This window comes from Leuresthes tenuis, unplaced genomic scaffold, assembly GCF_036924035.1.
Source record: "Leuresthes tenuis unplaced genomic scaffold, fLeuTen1.0.hap1 SCAF_4, whole genome shotgun sequence".
Classification (NCBI taxonomy): Eukaryota; Metazoa; Chordata; class Actinopteri; order Atheriniformes; family Atherinopsidae; genus Leuresthes; species Leuresthes tenuis.
Genome location: NW_027325358.1, coordinates 2377613 through 2398283, shown reverse-complemented (window position 1 = coordinate 2398283; position 20671 = coordinate 2377613). Strand labels below are relative to the sequence as shown.

Genomic DNA, 20671 nt, shown 5'->3' with positions numbered 1-20671 from the left:
CCTCCTCCTTTACTGTTAGCGCTCTGTCTGCAGTCTCTGTCTGCCCGGATAGTCTTAAAGCTGAGCAGAGAGCTGTTAGAGCTGTTCCTGCAGCCAGGTCCAGGACTCCACCATCTGTTGTTAACCAGCTCTGTGATCCTCCTCCTTTACTGTTACTGCTCTGTCTGCAGTCTCTGTCTGCCCGGATAGTCTTAAAGCTGAGCAGAGAGCTGTTAGAGTTGTTCCTGCAGCCAGGTCCAGGATTCCACCATCTGTTGTTAACCAGCTCTGTGATCCTCCTCCTTTACTGTTAGCGCTCTGTCTGCAGTCTCTGTCTGCCCGGATAGTCTTAAAGCTGAGCAGAGAGCTGTTAGAGTTGTTCGAACTCTACCTGATATTCCCGCTGTGTCCTCATTAGGACTCCAAGCTCCTCCATTTTATCCACCAGAGATCTCACATTTCCCCTGATGATCAGGGGAAGAAATGGTTTAAACTTCCTCATCCTGGAACCTGGGCAAGAGGCAGGGTACACCCTGGACAGGTCAAACAACCATCCACACTCACACTCACTCCTAGGAGTCAACTTAGAGTCAACAATGAACCTAACATGCATGTTTTTGGGTGGTGGGAGGAAGCCGGAGTAACTGAACAGAACCCATGCATACACGAACATGCAGACTCCACACAGAAAGGCCCCAGCCGGGAATCTAACCTGGAACCGTCTTGCTGTGAAGACCGTGCCGCCCCGATTTAGCTATAACATTTATGTAAATTGAGAATAGGAGTGGGGCTAAGATTGAGCCCTGTGGAACACCAAAAGGGCTGTTTCTGCAATCATGCAATCACAGTTATAGTAACTACTGTGTTTTATGACAAAATGTTGACCATCGAACAGACTTTGAGAGGCTGAGTGAAGCCTGATAAATATTCTGCTGTGGAACGATGTAACTTCAGTGGTCAGAATAAATTCTGCTGCCTTGTTGCCATGTAGACAGTTGGCTGTGATTCAGCCAACACAGAGCTACTGGAGTGTGAGTACAACAGGCTGAAACTCACTTCACTTTCCCACTGCTATATCCATTTTCACACATATAAAGAGAGAATTGATGGCCAAATCCCCTTAAACCATCCCCTTAAAAAGCAACAATTAAGATAAATAATTAAGAAGATGCATGGGTATCAACCAAATAATCGCCCATCATCTCTCAGTTTAGGTCATAAGCCTGGTTTCTTTTCAAGCATTTCATTACAACGAGGCACCACAGGACAAAATATGGATAATCCTCTCTGCCTCTCTGCGGCTGCTTAAGAATACAGCTCAGGTCAAATTGAACTTGTCTCTCCCTGAAGACTTAATGTGATTAGAGGGACAAGGTCAGACTAAATTTAGCTGGAAGAAAACATTCTGAGCCCGTTACAAAGACTTTGAGCTGATCTTCATTTAATCGTGGAGCATTTGATTGTGTTTGGTAAAATGACATCGACTTATATGGAGAAAGCTGGATGCAAACCTGTGAACTAAAACCAAAATATAAATAAAATGGTATTTATTGTAAGATGTACAGGCCCTGAAGGAAGGTGCAGTAATATACAGTTTGATAGGTTTATTCATTTCTTTGATTTGAAAATCAGATTTTAGAATTCCTGAATGAACTGCTGCTAAGTCGTGCTTTATGGACTTTTTGGAAGCCATTAGCAGGAGTGTGCACGACCACCCACCTGACACATGCACGCAGGGGATAAACAAATCTTGTGCCAGAGCCATCAAAACATTGTTTCAAGCCACTGCAGTGGTCACATGCTCCACAGGGTCCCGTTAATTACCCCAAACAGTCCCCTGTGGCACTCTGTAAAAGTGGGTGTTACACTTCTCAGGTTGGCAGGATCCAAACGGAGGCTGAGACGGAGCAGGTAGGTAAAAAGAAAGCGATTCATGATATGACAGAGCAACTTTGGAGTGAAGGATCTCTGGCGACTGTGGCTCTGTGAGGGGATAGGCAGGTTAATAGGTTGGTTGGATATTGGAGACTGACTCTTGAGGCTGGAGGTAAGTACTGACCAGTGGCCTGGAAAAGGAAAAACTTTAAATTACTTTCCAGAAGCTGGCTGGTAGTGGGAGCCTTGGCGGTGCAGAATGGCAGCGGAAGATACGTCGTTGTGAAACTGTGGTAAAGGGTGGCTGGGACGTCCATGGCTATGTTGTGAGGCTCCTTTACTGCAGTGTTTATGGAAGATGGTGGATCACAACTCCTCTCTCAAGGATCTTCTGTGAAACAAATAGCACAAGGACTTGACTATATATTTCTCTCGACTTGAAACCTGAATTAACAAGAGTCGGGCTGCAACTAACGACTATTTTGATGGTCGACAAGTCATCGATTATTGAAACGATTAATCGATTAATCGGTTAATTACTAATTAAAACACTCTAAAACGGAAAAAGGATACATTCAAGCCATATTTCATATTGACTTTTCACATTAACTGTAAATGCTAATAAGAGTGCTAAGAGTAATGCACCAACATCAAATCAATACCAAAAAGTGAAAAAGTGAAAAAGAATAGAGCCTGGTTGTTACTGTGGACTGTGAAGCTGAATGATACAATTTTAATGTTGCACTTTAATGTTAAAATCCAAGACAACTCCGCTTATTTATAGCTAGCAGGCTATGCTAACTAGCTAAACATCTTACCATGGTGAGACTGTGTCTCCCAGAGCTTCAACCTGCTTCCTCTTGAAATGTTCGTGCCTGACAGACTGCTCCCGTGATACGTGAGGTCGGCTTTACAAAACCTGCAGGTAATCTATTTTTTCTGGGTGAAATGCTCCCAGATCCTGGACACTTTTGGACGAGAGGACGATAATTCAGCCGCAGCCATTTAACTGTGTTTATCAGGTCATCTCCCGCTATTATTTACCTCATCTCTAAGCAGAGATAGGCAGGAAGTGAGATGACTCACTCGGTACGAAAAATGATGTTCAGCTCGACAGCGTGAAAAAGACGTGTGATGATGTAACCGACAATCAAATACGTCGGCGACTAAGTATGTTACCGTTTTTTGTCGACTAATTGTTGCACCCTTAAACAAGAGCTGTGATGTTCCTACTATGAATGAATAACGATCTGAACCCATGAGACGCTGGAGCTTAAGGAGGGCTTCAGAAGCAGCCACATAGGGAACACATGAAGGCAATTAGGAGCCAGCAGCCACAAAGCCTGGAGCAGACGAGACAGAAGAGACACAAACACACTAACAGTGGGTTTTCCCTCCAATTCACAAGATATCATCATAGCTTTGGTTCATATAACATTGTTCACAAAGTTGCACGGTTGCAGAGCATTGTGTTAGTAAAATTGAGTTGATCTATTACTTTTTATAGAGCAGTGCATGTGTGTCTGGTTAAGTTCTAAAAAGGATTTAAACACATTTTAAGAAAACAGCTTCACTCTGGAAGCTCTGGTTGGTTTGTTGGTCCACAGCCGAAAGTATAGCAGGCTCACAATAAAGTTTGAAAATTGGTAAAATTGCCAGTGCTCCATTTGTAAATTTGCTAAATATGTGTGCTTGTAAGAATCCCTAAAAGTATACCTATGCTTTGTCAAAAGGTGTACTACTACACTGAGTTTGAGTTGTCAGAGTGTGGATCCAGTTTAACACTCAGTCCACATCAGGATATCTGACAGCGACACCTCCTCTCTGTGTCAAACATCGCTTCAGATGCATGAGGAGTTATTTCTTCAGTCAGTTGGGTGGTCATCCCATGATTAAAAGTCGATACTCATCTTATGGAGAAGGTGTGGAGACGAGAACAAAACTTTGCTGTTGCACAGGCTGGCAGAAAAGCTGCTGAAACGCTTCACCGCTCGCTGTTCTCAAAGCTTGTGAGAGGGAACGGAAACATTACAAAGTGGTAAAATCTTTATTGTCCGAACTTTCTTTGGATAATGTTGCAGCCTGAAATGCAAAAATGGCTAAATATTCAAATGAAGTGAAGTTGATGAGGGTAAAACAACGTATCTTCTGTGACATAAGTCAAAGTAAATGCATCTTTCTCACTGTTCGTTTGCATTTTCCATCCTGTCCCAACTTTTTATGATTTCATGATGTATAACCAGCTCGGGGTGGGCGATATGGCAAAAATATCATATCACCATTAAAAAAAATATATAAAATCACGATTTCTATTTGATCACGATCTAAAATTGAAAAATGAAAAACAGACAATTTAGTCCAAAGAATAAGGCTCTGAAGTGCGGCTGGACCACAGATCACTCAAAGGCAAAAAACTGGACCTTCTGAACTTTGCGTTCAATCTTTTCTCTGCATTCAGAGTAGAGACGTGTGGTGGCAGTGTTAGAGAAGTATTTTCAGCTTAGCAGCTTGTATCGCAGGTCAATTACTTTAAGCAGGCGTTTGAACGTTTTCTACCCTCTTGAACGGTGCCACATATTTTGCAAGATAAAGGGTAACTTTCTGTTACCTCTTTCTATCGCTTATTATACGCCTGTGTTAATGTTTTCTGTTTTGGTCTTACGCTAGCTGCTGCTTACGTTAGCTGCTGCTTACGTTAGCTGCTGCTTACGTTAGCTGCTGCTTACGCTAGCTACTGCTTACGTTAGCTGCTGCTTACGCTAGCTACTGCTTACGTTAGCTGCTGCTTACGCCAGCTGCTGCTTACGCCAGCTGCTGCTTACGCCAGCTGCTGCTTACGTTAGCTGCTGCTTACGTTAGCTGCTGCTTACGTTAGCTGCTGCTTACGCTAGCTACTGCTTACGTTAGCTGCTGCTTACGCTAGCTACTGCTTACGTTAGCTGCTGCTTACGCTAGCTACTGCTTACGCTAGCTACTGCTTACGTTAGCTGCTGCTTACGCCAGCTGCTGCTTACGCCAGCTGCTGCTTACGCCAGCTGCTGCTTACGCCAGCTGCTGCTTACGCCAGCTGCTGCTTACGCCAGCTACTGCTTACGTTAGCTGCTGCTTAGGCTAGCTGCTGCTTACGTTAGCTGCTGCTTACGCCAGCTGCTGCTTACGCCAGCTACTGCTTACGCCAGCTACTGCTTACGTTAGCTACTGCTTACGTTAGCTACTGCTTACGTTAGCTACTGCTTACGTTAGCTACTGCTTACGCCAGCTACTGCTTACGCAAGCTGCTGCCGGGCCCCTCGCTGTTTGGCTCTCAGCATACTTTTTTTAGCGACCAACTCCTCTGTTTGGCTTTCAGCCACGGCTCTCCATGCGGCTACAAACACAAACAAGTAGGCGGGTAAGAAAGCGCGTAATTCGCTGTGATTGGCCGGTCAGGTTGACGACGTAACACGTCTGGTGCATCAGCATAGAACTACAATTTATAGACTGTGCCCGAGACGATCCCACGATCTCTGCAGTTTGACAGATCGTCTTCACGTTGTAATCCTTCACGATCTAATATCGTCATATCACCCGCCCCTATAACCAGCACATATTACACTGCATATTATATTCTTTAAATTACCATCTACAGATGTGTTTACAGTGAAATACTGAGGGAAATAACTTCCTCATTACCCCTGGAGGGAAAGACCACGACTCCATCGATGACTAGATGATGAAGGTTTGCATGGCAGAGATGATCACCCGTCTCACTCCTAAACGAGGTTATTTATTAACTCTCCTTCGGGTCTCAAACAGCCCAGCTGGGGCTAAGCGTGTAGTTCACACCCTGTACTCCAAATCAAGATTATGGCTCTTCTGTTTTCACCTCGGCTTTAATATGATGTGAAAATGATGGCATCTCTGCTTTGTAATCACAGCAGCGACTGTTGCTCTCCAAGGCCTTCTTGAATGAATCTGAATGAGCAACACCTCATCACCGTCTCCCCTTCTCCGCTCAGGGATCACAAACAACGGGGTTTAACTAAAAAAAGCTTTCCACATGACAGCGCGAGGCAGCCTGCAATCCAAATGGGACTTTTGCCACCGGTGTGGGTGGGTACTTCTGTCCCTACTGAGAGAAACGGCGAAAGAGAAAAATCCTGCTTCGGCCAGTAGATGTTGTAATGTGCTACTTGAAGGCAGATTTGATAGTTACTGGTAATGATGGATTCATGTGGAGTTTCCAGGGACGAAGCCGGCAAACAGGCTCATTCCCACTGTTAAATTATTAAAGCCTGAGGGTTTTGGAACATCCACATGTTTTTTCACTCGTCATATTTTATTTGATAGCATTCATCGGGAGAGAATTAATTATTTATAGCACCAGGTCCCCAGATATTTTTGAATGGCTCATTTTTGTTGGCCCCCGCAGATGATTTGTTAACCCCTCTTGTTCTGCTGCCAGGGATTTCACTGTGACAAAGTGGCTGTATGTACAGCATACAGAGCCATAGCTGCCTTGATCCTGCCTGTTGTGTTACTGAGTCTGATAAAGGATTCTTTTTCATCACCACAAAACAGATATCCTTGATATGACTCATGCAGTATCAAAGTAATCCTCGGTCTGTTTGTTCGCCCATTAGAATATGAGCAAACTTTCCTTCCTCTCACTGCCTGTTGTCGTTGTTTTCTCCATTCAGATCGACCGACTACGGCTCCACATACGAGAGGATGAATGACAAAGTCGGATCCAAGACTGTCCTCAGTTACTTATACGTCTGTCCATCCAACAAGAGGAAGGTGAGACTTTGCTTGTGTCTGCAGATTGTTGCATTTACCTGAACACATTTGTCTTAAATCCATCACTGAAGTGGAACGATGCTCCACATCCTGCTGCTCTGAGCATCTTTACCAACTGCTTTAAAGTTACGCAATCATCCCCCATTCTAGCTTTTTTTTTTTTTTTAAGAATAGGGATGAAATCCATCCAAGATGCATTTGATGACACGGTCATTTTGACCTACTCCCGATTCCTCCCTTCTACCCCACCATTTGCCCCCACTTCTTTTTGAGACTGAGGAGTAGTGGTCACCAAGCAATCCAAATTACCCCCATCGTACAATTCAAAGGGCCATATGACCACTTCTTCTTTGATTTCCAATTAAAAAAAGACTTTTTATTCCCTTAAAAATTAAGAGGAAGGGTCGAGGGGCTAATTCAGGCTGGATGAAGGCAACTTTTATGATTAAACCAATGAACTCATGCAGGATACTTGGATAATTTACGACCCTCCCGCCGTAAGACTTTTGACACTGGAAGGTATATAGAAAGAAATGATCACTTCTGTCATCTGTTATCAATATCTGCTGCTGACATACGGATGTGTGGAACAGTCTGTCATAAAAGCTTGTGTTTGTACTGGGCTTTGCTTTCACTTTGCAGTCAGAAAGAACATTTTTTATGGATCAATTTATCATTTGTATTCCTGCATCTTCATCTTTTACCTAAAAAACTGGATTCTGCACATCGTGAAGCATCATGCTGGCTCACACACTCTGTTGCAGTTTGTTTTGGCCTAACGTCTTCCTCATTGGAAGGTTTTTGATTCAAATGCGTCATCATGACTCCGTACGCATGGACAAGAAGCCAAAAATAGTGAAAACACTGATTAGATGCTCTCATACAGATGATTTGTGTTGTGTCATCGAATCCCTAACTCACTTAAAAGATAAATTATCGTCCTATGCAGCACATTAAAGGTCATTATGGTCCTATTATTTAAGCCTGAGCTGTCACACGTTGTGAAGATGCTGATGTGGGGATTTGTTTGATGTCTGGGTTTACGTCACATTTTGCATTTTTCCTGAGGATTGACTTTGAATCACGTTTTTTTAAGTGTCTTTTCTGACACTGGAATAAAAGACAATAAAAAAAGTATTTCTGAGGCCACAGCCTCTGCGTGGGGAATATTAGATGGCTGTTTCTCTGCTTACTGAGGATGGATGTGTGCTCTGAAACTGCTTTATCTTCACAATGAAAGCCAGAAGAATTTCTTACATCCATATTATTTGTCTCCAACTGTGGACATCTGACTGAATTAATATTAATCTCTCGTCTTCTCAGTAAAACACAGTGTGTGAGCAGTAATACTTGGAAACTTTGCAGAAGTGAGCTTGGAAATCCAATCGGACATTTCTGGCAGTCAGCGAGAGTTGAATTTTAACAATTTAATGCAACAAAAAGGAAAAACAAGGAAAACACGAGCAGCGCCATCTGCCAACCATCTGCCACCGTCTTTAAATTGCCTCAGAGTTCTGTCAATCACATCTCATTTCATTTTCTTCTGACACTAAGAATTTAGTACATTCATTTGCTCACAGTTTTCATTTCAGTTTTCACCATCTGCTGCAGTTTTTGGTTAATTTAATGAGAAATGCAAAGAATCTCTACAAACACACGATTATTTAAAATTTCAGACTATTACAGGGACCTTGAGAGAATAACCTTGGATGTCATACTAAGTGTGAGCAGTTGCCATTTCATAGCATTTAAAAGCACTTCATTTATTACTCAGGCTGGAGAGTCTGACACGACATCTGATTTCCACTTCTGTTGAGCTTCACTGTTAAAGTCACATTTTGATGGACAGATAGAAACTTAACAAAAGGTCAGAGAGATACAAGAAGCTCGGATACAGTAGAAGCTGGTCTCCACATTCAGATTGAACTGCCCTGAAGGGGAATCATATCTTTAACAAACTTATTGCAAATACACTACTGTGAAAAAGTCTTATTTCTATTCACTTCCATGCAGCCAGACTTTCCTGGAATACTTTTGAGCAACAGTTCTCCAGCTTTCTGAAGGTTTTTCAAAGTTTTTCACTCATTTTCAGTCCTTATATCTGATTGTTTTCAGAGGAATGTGTTTTATTGCTTGTTAAGCCATTTAAAACTGACTAATAAATCACCTCAGCATTAAAAAGGCTCCTAACTCAAGGGATGAACCAGTGTTGTGTCGACACAGAACAGACAACTTAGCAAAGAAGCCATTTTAAACTGGATCTTTACGCTCTTTGTCACAAAGACACATCATTTGTTCCCATTTCTTTAGCTGCATCTATGAAAAACAGCAAAGAAAACACAGTTTGACAGACAGAAAATAGGATTTCTGCAGCAACAAGGTGATTCCCAAAGAGCTATTAGCTGAAAACTTGGCATATCTCAGCATGGTGTGCAGTGTGTCCTTAAAACATTTGAGGAAACTGGACAAGTGGAGGACAAAAGAAGAAGTGTCAGGCCTAAAAAACTATCTCCAGCAGATGAACAGGATCTGAAAGTGATGTCCTTAAGAAAGAGGAAAAAATCCAGCTGTGACCTGACAGGACCTGAGAGATGCATCTGGACCTTCAGCTGATCCATCTACTGTTGGCCCAAGCCTCATCAGAAATGGGCTCCATGGAAGGGTGGCTGTCAAGAAGCCGTTCTTAAGGAAGGGAAACAGGGAGAAAAGGCTGAGCTGTGCCAAATGACACAAGAAGTGGACTGAAAATCAGTGGCAACAGGTCTTATGGAGGGATGAATCCTCCCCAGAGCCCGGACCTCAACATTATTGAAGCAGTGTGGGATCATCTGACAGAGAACGGAACAAAAGGCAGCCCACATCCAAAGAAGAGCTTTGGGATGTCCTTCAAGAAGCCTGGAGAACTATTCCTGAAGACTCCTTAAAGAAATGACAGAAAGCTGGTCTCAGAGGGTTCAGGCTGTGTTGGAGAATAAAGGAGCTCAGACCAGATATTCACTTTAAAGCTGCTGAGAAACTCTGTTTCTGCCTCAGAAACCGTATTTACATGTATTCTTTACATGTTTTAGTGAACTGCTGCACACATTTCCTTTTACACTGGAATGATATAAATAAATGAGAGGTGGGTGAAGAGTTTGGCACCGTGGTGCACAGATAAAGAAATGAATAGACTCAGCTGTCATGTTCCTGCTAATTACAGCAGATCACATTCATGGGGAGTAGATGAAGTTTGCAAAGCATTAAACTGATCCGTTCCTCTGGCATGCAGGAATAGACACATTGACATTATAATTTCACATGAATCTTGATGAAACAATTAGAGGAAATTAGCAGCAAGAAGTCACTCTGTTAATATCTTCCTCGTTTCAATCTTGCAAAGCCGAGACAAGTATGTCTGAGTCAGTCAGCGTGGAACTCATGAAGTAATCCATCAGACATTACAAAAACCCACAAATCACTTTAGCATCTGTGTTCTTCAGTATGTAACTGATATATTATCATACATGTGGATTAAGTAATAAAGTAATAGATGAAGAAATAGAGAAAGAGTAGATGAAAGCAGACGATGTGATCAGCAGAGGTATCGGTGCTCTTATGATGCAGTTTCAGAGATTTGCCTTTTTTATGTGCTAATTAACTTCTGTTAACAGGGTTATCTAAGTTAAAGTCATATTTATTCATAAATAAATTTATTCATAGATAAATCAGCTGATGGCTGTGTGACCAACGAATTAATGACAAGAATGTGTTCACCGACTTTACAATTCATTCATTTTCATTCAACTTTCAGCACATTTTCTGTTCAACCTCTCATTGCGTCACGATAATTAAATCAATCTTGAATCTGAAAAACAGCGAAAGGAAGATAATATTTAAAGTGTCCATATATAAAAGTTTCTGTGTCAAGGTTAAACTTGTTGATTTAAACGGTCATTTAGCAATAATTCTTTTACATCTTCCGTTGGTCTTCACCAACATCTGCAGCTAAATGTTCACCGGCTAACATCTGTGTCTGTTCTGGTCCAATCAAAACCAGACCTGAAATGTGTGTGAACCTGCTTATGAACAAGCGCCACACCTCCTGAGTGACTTTAACCTGAAAGCCACAAAAGAAGAAGATGATAAACAGAGAATAAGAAGTGGGACACTGTACAGATCTCCCGATATGGTGATAATTTGTCACCTGCTAAACTGTTTGTGTCTGTGAGGTCGAAGGTCAACCAGAAGAAGCCTGATGCTAATAAGCTACAACTCATATCAGAGTTGGACAGAGTCCCTCCCCTGTTTGAATGCTGGACAGACTCGCTGTGGCCATAGCTGGATTTAACTGAGCATGTGAACGCATCATCACATCATCTAGCGTTTGATACGTCGTCATAAACTGTTCACGAGCGCCGGTTCAACTGCCAACATGTGGCTTGTGAGAGTAAAACTCAGTGGGTCTCCATGATGAGATGAACTGGATTACAGCTACAGTTGGGTTCTGCTCCTTATCTGAGGGTAATTATCCTCGGATATATGTTGGTGAATGAATGGAATCACTGGCACAAAGCATGTCATACCCCGGTACCATAGGTGGCGCTGTCCCCATTTCAGCTATCGCTAATAGAGCCACTTCCTGTTGACGTCTTCACCACCAACAACAACAAACTCAGGCATTCAGAAAGATGGCGAACGCAGAGCGAGATGCAGCTGCGTCCCTCTCCATCTGTGATGAGCTGGTTATGGCACAGACGATGCACAACGGCGCATTCTCCATCGCGTTGTTTCTTTCTTTCTGACGACAACAACAGGAATATCGTCTCCTTCCACTTCCGGGTGACGATCGCAGGAAAAAATCTGGAGCATGCTCAGAACGCTCGATCCGATGTTGTCTACGTTTGGATCGAGTTATCTCGGGGTCTTAACCCGATCCGATCCGTTTTTAGTCAGATTAAGGTGTCTACATGACCTGAATAACTCAGACTTATTGTAATTTAGCCTTTAATCCGGTCCGATGGCGCTCATGTAGCCGCGCTGAATCACAGCAAATCTTAAACAGTCGCGCTGCTTTTTATCTTTTTATCGTTGTTTTTCTCTGGAACAGTTTCCAGGCTGGAGTCCTCACAGGTTTAGAAATCCATGAAATATTGAATAAAACAAACAACATTGACACTGATATGGAGTCATGGCCGCCCTCAAACAGAGCAGAGAAAAGGAAACATGTTATTCTTTAAAATAAGCAGCTGGTTCAGGGTGATGTTCCGGGTCAGGAACATGTTTCGTACATTTAGAGACGTCTGAAAAACAAAGCATGACTCCTCCGTGTGCCGAGTCCTCCAGTTCATCAGCTTCACTCCTCCAAGGCCGGGCCAAGGTGCTGACCTTGAATACGTTTGCATGGTGGGGGGGTTAATAGGATCCCGGGAATGTTAAGCATAACCACATCGGGGCGAGGGATAGATCATAGCCGGCACTGATTACCCCTCATGACTCACTCCTGCGTTTTTATGCAGAGAAGATTTAATTCCATGTCAAGGGCGCGGCAGGAGTGCACGTCTCCTCTGTCGCCGAGGTGACATGCTCTACTTTTTACTTCCCCTTCACAAGATTAGATAAACTTTATTAACACCTCCAGATGCACAGACCGATAATAAAACTAATAAAATCCTGTCATTTCCAGCTGATATTCCCCAAGCTTTTCACTGGGAGTCTGTTTCTGAGTTTGTGATGTCGGCTGACCTCTGGCTCTGCCCGGCTACCCCCCCGCACTCCATCTCAGACCTAATTATTTCGATTTAGCATCCAGTAGATGGATGGCAGTTTTCCTTCATGCTGGCCACATCCCCTCTGTTCCCTCCTCCCATTTTCCTTTAGCTTTACCTTATCCAGCGTCTGCCTGTGGTCTTTAAAGGGAGCCATCTGATCACTCACTGAAAGATAAAACCCTCTCCTGCTCTTTGAGATATTCCATCACCCCCAACGACAGAAGAACCACGATATGTCGCTGTTCTGATTCTGGGAGCATATGTAGAAATTTTTTCCTTACACTCACTTAGCTGTGACCTTTTATAACGCCACATTATAGATCTGAAGGATAGAAGTGACATTTAGCATAAAGCTCTGAAAATGACGCCTCCAACATATCCTCTGGCGTATTCGATGTCTTGTTCTGTGCTCCTTGTGCTCTTAGTCTCTGATTGAATGGGTGCAAGACAAGGTAAATCTAAAAAAAAGATAAAGACGTGTGGAGTTAAGATTCCATGGAGGGAAGATGACAGTTAAACATGAATGTGGGTGATTAAGCCCTGATCTGCGCTTAATGAGCGCACTGACAACTTTTAAACCTCCCATCAGAGATAGACTAAGCTCCATTGATCTGGTGCGATTCATTTGCTGCATTTGGTGCCTCTCTGATCCATACCTCCACTTACCTCACGATCTGACAACTATCCACTTGTATCTCAGTGCTGCAGCTTATGCACGGCCCAACATCAGGCTGATAAAACACAAAGGTTATCCCTCCAACCTTTATCGATTTGGTATCGTTCCCCTCCTCACTGCTCCTCTTCCTTTTAAAGGCTGGGTGGACGCTGTGAGGGAAATCTTAATCACATCTGGATGATGTTATTGGTCACTGGGATTCTTTTAAAATGAGTACTTATTGTCATGTCTGACAGGTGAGATGTCGGCTCCAGCAGTGGGTTCCTAATCGTAGAGGCGACAGACTTTTAACGTGAACCTTAACGTGAAAACTCGATGCTTTCTCACTTACATGGTTGTAAATGAGTAACACAAACGTGACGAGACTGTTGTGGTGCCGCTCCCAGTGATGAAAGAGCACATTTTCAGCCTCTAGATAAAAAGCTGGATGCAGTGGAAGGCTGTACTTAAGAAAAGGAACATCCTGTTCATCACTCAGCTCGTGGTTTCAGTGGAGAGCGATGGTAAATTTTAATATGTGAACTGCGTGTTCACACTCTAAAAAGGCATTTTTCTATTTAACACATCGTCCTGTCAGCTGGCTTCAGCTGTGAAACAGTCTGTGATCCTCACAGAAACATCACGAAACGAGATTACTGCTTAAAAACTCCGGATTACATCGGAGACACTGGCAGATATCAGGAGCATTACACAGCGACAGGTAATGAATGGGAGGATGGGCGAGCCCCGCCAATGAGAAAGCTGGAAAGAGAAAGCGCCGCCTGTTTATTGGTGCTTAATGAAAAACAATTTATCTGAATCACCACAAGGGAGTGTTCCTGGTTAAAGCTCTGGAAGGAGGGTTGGCGTTTCTGTCAGTGACAAATGTCCTGCTGTTTTTCCAATTCAGATGGAATTGACGAGAGAAAACAGCCATTTGGGCTGTGAGCGCAGTCGCTAACCACCGCGCCAGCACACAGTCGCAGAAAAGGAACGGCTGTTTAAGGCCGCATCCTGAAAGAAAGACGTTAAAAATGGCTGAAACAACAAGTCACAGCAAACCCATAAAGATCATCATCCAGCGCTGCCTCTTCCAGCAGCTCTCCAGAGACTTTAGGAGCATTAAGGCTCGTTGTTTTGGTGGTTTTTCCCTCATCTGTTTCCATCAAACATGTTTCCAGCTGCAATTAGAACCAGAGTTCACACACAGTGGTTACCTTAAGGCTGAGAGAGTTTAACTGACCGATAGCTTGGATCCACATTCGTTTGGTAAAAGCTGGACAATGATTATGTTTTTCTACTCGTTTCCTGGCAGGAATGAAGCTAAATGACTTATTATCTGATGATGTCCATGTTCGACTCTGCCCATGTGACCACAGATGCTTAGGAAGAGGCAGCAGGAAGTGGTCTGAGGCATCAGTTCACCTGTCCTGTGCAGCCGATCCCAGCTTTAAGCACGAAACACGTTTTATTGTTCATGGGTCAGGGTTTCCATCACAGAACAGGGTATTCAAATGTTTCCATCTCAGACACATCTTACTACTTACTGTCAATGTCAAAAAGTCAAAGTAGCTTTAATATCAATTGCTTTACATGTGGAGATATACAAAAGAATAAAAAAGACGTTTCCCCACTCTCCCACGGTGAAAACATAAAGTGCACAACAGACAAGACATTTCTAGTATATGTAAACAGATAAGACTAAAGCTAAAACTATATAAAACATGTGCAAATACAGGAATGCTAGGAGTTGCTAATTGCTAGGAGTAGCATAAGTTACAGTATAAGTTTGGTTATGGAAGTGCAAAAAGGCAAAATGGTCATTTTGTGATGCTTCTACTTTTGGAGATGTGGGAAAATGTTTGAATTACACGTTTTCTGATGAGACAGCAAATGTTCAGTAAGCTCCATGATAACCTGAGTCTGTTTAGCTGCTAGCACCTTCATCACATGATTGGCCTTTTTTCTGGCTTCTATGGTTTAATCAGTTTTAAGGTGTGTACACAGGTGAATGTGTGACTGTTCTTCCTTGTTTGTCTGCGCTGGGGGAACTGAGCTGTAATGGGCTCTAATGTTGTGTTATTTCACATCAGCAGGCCACCAAAGTTGGTTTCTGTGTAAATATGAGAAATAGGGCTGCAACTAACGACTATTTTGATCGTCGACTAGTCATCGATTATTGAAACGATTAATCGACTAATCGGTTAAAACTGAAAAAGGATACATTCAAGCCTTATTTCATCTTGACTTTTAACATTAACTGGAAATGCTAATAAGAGTGCTAACAGTAATGCACCAACAGTCCAATCAATACCAAAAATAATACAGCCTGGTTATAACTTTGGCCTGTGAAGCTGAATAATACAATTTTAATGTTGCACTTTAATGTTAAAATCCAAGAAAACTCCGCTTATTTATAGCTAGCGGGCTATGCTAACTAGCTAAATATCTTACCATGGTGAGACCCGTCTCCCAGAGATCCAACCTGCTTCCTCTTCAAATGCTCGTGCATGACAGACGTGCTCCTGTGAGGTCGGCTTTACAAAACCTGCAGGTAATCTATTTATTCTGGGTGTTGAGGGTGAAATGCTCCCAGAACATGGACACTTTTGGATGAGAGGACGATAATTCAGCCGCAGTCATTTAACTGTTTCTACAGGTCATCTCCTGCTATTATTTACCGTAATGCGCATGCGTTTCTAAGCAGAGATAAGTAGGAAGTGAGATGACTCACTCCATACGAAAAATGATGTTCAGCTCGACAGCGTGAAAAAGACGTGTGATGACGTAACCGACAATTATCGACAGTTAAATACGTCGGTGACTTATTATTTAATCATTTTTCTCAACAAAGTTGACTAATCGTTGCACCCTTAAAGAGAAACAGACAATTTATTTTGATTTTGTTTGCTCCAATAAAGCATGACACTGGGCCACAACAGGGGAGTTTGGTCATATTGATCCACCTCCTGATCCTCAAATGCAATAAAAATGGCCACAACAGAAAACTCAAGGATAGGGAGTAGTCCGCCTGAATGTGGAGCATGTAAATAAATACTTTAATTCTGACTTACTTTTAGAATAAAATGAATCTCTCTTGTGACTCACACACTTGAAACACGGGAAATGTATTGATAATGAATTGAAACAATAGAAAAGCCTTCAAAAGAGTACCGTTTCCTATAATATATGACACCAACTTTAAACAGCTTTTTCTTATTCAAGGCGAAATCACTGTGACCATTTTATCTTCTGCCACAAAGACTCTAAATGTCATTAGCTGAAAGATATATGCATTGTGGAAGTCCTGTTCTTATTGAATTCTGTAATAACTGTGACAGCTCCAGCAGAAAGAGTCCAAGCATGAAATTACAGCTTCTACTGCTGTGGAGCTGTTAAATCTGAAATTAGAATCGTATTGGAAGAGGAAATGCTAAGAAATGATAAAGACAAAAACATACTGTTAAATGCAGCTACAGTTTCATCTTACTGTCATATATTAGGACGAGTTATTTCATCTTTTGTGCCATCTCCTCAGTCTGTTTTTGTATGTGGTGTCGATTCTTTCGCCTCTTACTGCTCTGAGCGACCTTTTGTCTCATATTTGGACGGAGCAGATGAAAACAGTCTTCACCTCAGAGTGCACAGAGGGAGCCACAGAGCCACGGCGAAGCTATTTGCAGAGTGTAAACCTGACATGTAGAAAATTGCAGACTCTTTTGTGCTGACGCTACTCCTGCCTCTAACATCTCTCTTCTGTCTCCTCATCTCTTCACCTCTTCGCTCAAAACTCACCCCTCAAATGTTTTCTTCTCCCATCTTCAAAAACTCATCCCTGCCCTGCACCCCCCTCATGTCTGCCCACTCTCCTCTTCTTCCTCGCTGCTCTCAGATTATGGTGTTGACTGACCCTGAGTTTGAAAGCAGTGTGCTCATCAGCACTGATGAAGGAGCCAGTTTCCAGAAGTATCGCCTCTCTTTCTACGTCTTGAGCCTTTTATTCCACCCCACAGAAGAGGACTGGGCCTTGGCTTACAGTCACGACCAGAAGGTGAGATTGGGCTTTGTGTTATCTATTCTCAGCTGCTGAATGTGGTTTACTTCAGCCAAGCTTTGTGTGGCTCACAGAACACTTTCCTTAAGGTCTGCCTTTTTCTTCATTTGTTCACAAGGTGAATATTACTGCGGTTCAATAAAGTAAATCTAACACTGGAAATACTGTGATTTAGCAGAAGAAATAGTGCCGTAACAATGATTTTTATATATCACACAGCTGGCATCAATCGCTGGATTTAACTGTCATTTTCCTTTTTTCATTTCTGTCGGTTCAATAAAGGTTAAAACATATCAACAAATTAAAGAGTTAAGATTTAGTTGCATTTCAGAAAGTTTCCCAGGTTTGTAAAAAACACAAGGTGGGAATGATTAAACTCAAGTAAATATCAACCAAAAGCACCCCAGAGAGGCTGAAAAACACTTTATGTGTAAGTACATGAACAGTTCATTATTGAGGGTTCTCACTGGAAAAATAGGGAATCAAATTCAGGAAAACCCAGAGAAACGCATCAGTAGAAAACAGAAAATGTTTACAGGCTGTGCTGAGGATCAACTCTGAGTAAATAATACTTCACACCACAAAAACAAGTTCAACTCGAGTGGAAAAGAAAGAAAAGCATGAAAGATGTGAACAGGACCCTGAAATGGAGCCACCTTCTCTGGGTCTGAACTCATTTAAGGTGGACTGAGGTGAAAAACAGGAGATAGCACGTCGTATCCTCCCATTCAGAGTGACTTCATCAGTAACTTAAACCAGGATTTATGAAAGCTGTGAGTCACCTTCAGCCTCTTCTTCCCACACCAGCCTCCATCATGGTGTCACCTCCAGCAGCATTTGTTACACAGTATGAAGCTCTGCACAGCGTCTTCACACAGAGCTCTGAGATTGTACCCAACAAATATCTGCCATTAAGGTCAGTGACACTGATCTGAGAGCCAAAGCGCTCGCCCTGCAGGGGGTCCTGCTGCAGGGGGGGGGACAGCGTCGGCTGCATCAATCCTGTCAGCAGCTAAACTCTGACAAGGTTGACGCCGTATGAGTCAGAGTCAAGTTTTCTTCGCAGAGGAGAGTTTGGTCCCTTTTAATTTTTTGAAGCCAAACTTAATAAATCAGATGATAATGAAAACATTCATATCTAAGAACCGGCTGTAATTTAACTGAGTGCAGCCTTCGTCAGTGAAATTTCATCATCTTTCCAGCTTCTTTTGAACCACCTTTGTTTTTAATGAGATTGTGTCCTCCATCGCTGTTTTTCCTCAGAGTTTCGGTGGTGTAGCCTCCATGTGGCATAAATGACGGTGAATGACCTTGACTAAAGGTACTGTCATGGCTGCTGGGGCTGATGCTGAAAAGAATCCCCTCGTGCCCAGCTTCCTGCAGCCCCACATCAGCAAAGCCCCGCCTCTGAGTTCAGTCACCGCGGTTGTCCCGCTCGGGTCAAATCAAAGTTTTCTTCTCATCCTCCTTTGAAAGGTTTTACCAGGAGTTGTTTTATGCATGGAGGCCATCTGTTAAAACTCACGAAATGAGATGTCTTTCTCGCTGACTGAGTGAAATCCCAGCATCACAGGCAATCCTGCAGCCAAGTCAGAATCACGATTTCTCTTTTCTTTTTTCATGCAGTGATGTGTAACATATTGAATCCGTCATTTTTGGTGAATGGCTACTGTGCCTTTTGTCCTGCTTCAGTGGCTCTTTCCATTACAATCTAACCACTTCCAGCAGTGAGTTTAATCTTCATGTTCAGCAGCTGATCCTGTTATAGCCTCACCTAACAACTGGCTTTCATACCTGTTTGAGCATCTGTACATCAGGTTAGTTTTAATTTATATAATCTCTGATCACTTTACACAGCAAAGCTGAGAATTTCTGACATTTTTGAGACAACCCAACTATTCCCTTTGAGTTGCACGTAAAGTAAAGTAAAAACTCTGAGAAACCTCCAGCAAAAATGGAAAAGTTTCCTCATGCAAAGTCAGTTTCTGCAGGTCAGAATCATGCAGCTCTGGAGCCACAAACAGCTTCAGGAGCTGCACTGCATTACGGTTCCAAGGGGTTGGATCTGGCCTGGAAGCCCACATCAGAGCAGGTCATCGGACGTGGGTGCACTGGTTTCCAGCTGATGTGGGTACTGGGGGGGGGGTCCAGAGACTCACTTTGTGAGAGTCCAGCAAGCAAACTTTGCTGCGTATCTGAAGTCAAACTCAATTGTTTTTATTGAACACTTATTTCACATTCAGCACATTCACAATGAGTCATAAAACACGTGAAGTTACCTGTTAGTTGACCTTTCATTATCTCAGTGTTTGTTGCATCATCCCCAACCTTCTCTCTGAGATCAAACTGCTCTGCAGCGATATTACAAAACCATAGTGGGGTAACCTTCTAAATATAGTGTACATTTTGTATTATTAATGTATTATCTGTAGAAAAACCTGCAAAATAGCATGTTTGTGCATTTCTACCCACCATTATGTGAATTTTAAAGTGTTGGTTTGTTAATAGAAGCAGCGGACAATGGCAGATCCAACAGGGTGCCACACGGTGACCTGAAACACAGGAAAACAAAGAGTAGAAACCAACATGATGGAGATCCTGATAGAACACAGCAGAGAAGTGACAGCAGCCCTTCATGCAGGCACAAGTCAGTTATCCGCTGAACTTTGGTTGAACCCTTTTCCATCAGTCCTACTGTCGTCAGACGAACCCTCAGTTCATTTACAAAGATTTCAGTCTCTTGCCTTGAACTTTTCTGTCTCACTTTCTGGTTTTCCGTCCAGCTGTTATATGCTAATTGCACATGTAAACAGCTGCATGCAAACCCAGAAATTTTGGAATAAAAACTTCAAGGCAACTCGTGAGATCTTTAAGATTCTGTGAAAAGAAGCATTTTAAATTATGCGCTGCACATTAAGCCATCGAGGAGAAGCTAATGAGCAAGAAAATAACTCCTGAGCACGTAAATAGCCCGGAGAAATGCGTGTTAACTTACTTTACATGCGCTGGTCACAGGCAGATGTTTGTTTTTGATGCACCAAGGTTGTGCTCTGCACTAACTTCACCCAAACACAGCCTACGCTGGAACTTTTTCATTTTCCTACCAAGGAATCATTTAATAATTTCCTGTCCCACATATACTTGTAAAAACTATTCTACCATGTTCACCATATCAGTCAAAGAAACCCCTGTGAGGTCAAGTAAGTGATGAGCTGAAAGAAAGAAGCCTTCAGCCAAAGCTCAGGGCAAAACGTGAAATTATTCTGATAAATTGCACATAGTAAAACATCCTCCTGAACAGTCTCCAATGTTATATAACTGTCTTAATGTTAATTAAAGCAGCCCGTAGCTGGTTACATTATGTTTAAGAATTACTGCTTATACAAAATATGGGTTGCTCCCCCATGAAACACGCTCATAAGATCAATGGTAGTAACTGCTATTGATCTCAGTGATTAAATACGTGGCAGCTCTACAGGCAGGAAATACATCAAGCAGCAGAGGAGAAAGTTCAAGAAGGCTTTGCTGGCTGAGACTTGGAAGTAGCAACCTTAATGAGGTGGGTGGTGATAACAGGTATTA

The 20671-nt window shown here is 42.5% G+C and overlaps 1 protein-coding gene across 1 annotated transcript in view; it reads left to right on the top strand.

The window, feature by feature from the left end:
* The window catches only part of sorcs3a (sortilin related VPS10 domain containing receptor 3a), a 221942-nt gene that overhangs the window by 112389 nt on the left and 88882 nt on the right, over window positions 1-20671 (top strand). Inside the window, exons 3-4 of the mRNA XM_072384071.1 lie at window positions 6534-6633; window positions 16928-17086. Coding sequence (XP_072240172.1) covers window positions 6534-6633; window positions 16928-17086 — 259 coding nt within the window. The remainder of the gene's footprint in view (window positions 1-6533; window positions 6634-16927; window positions 17087-20671) is intronic.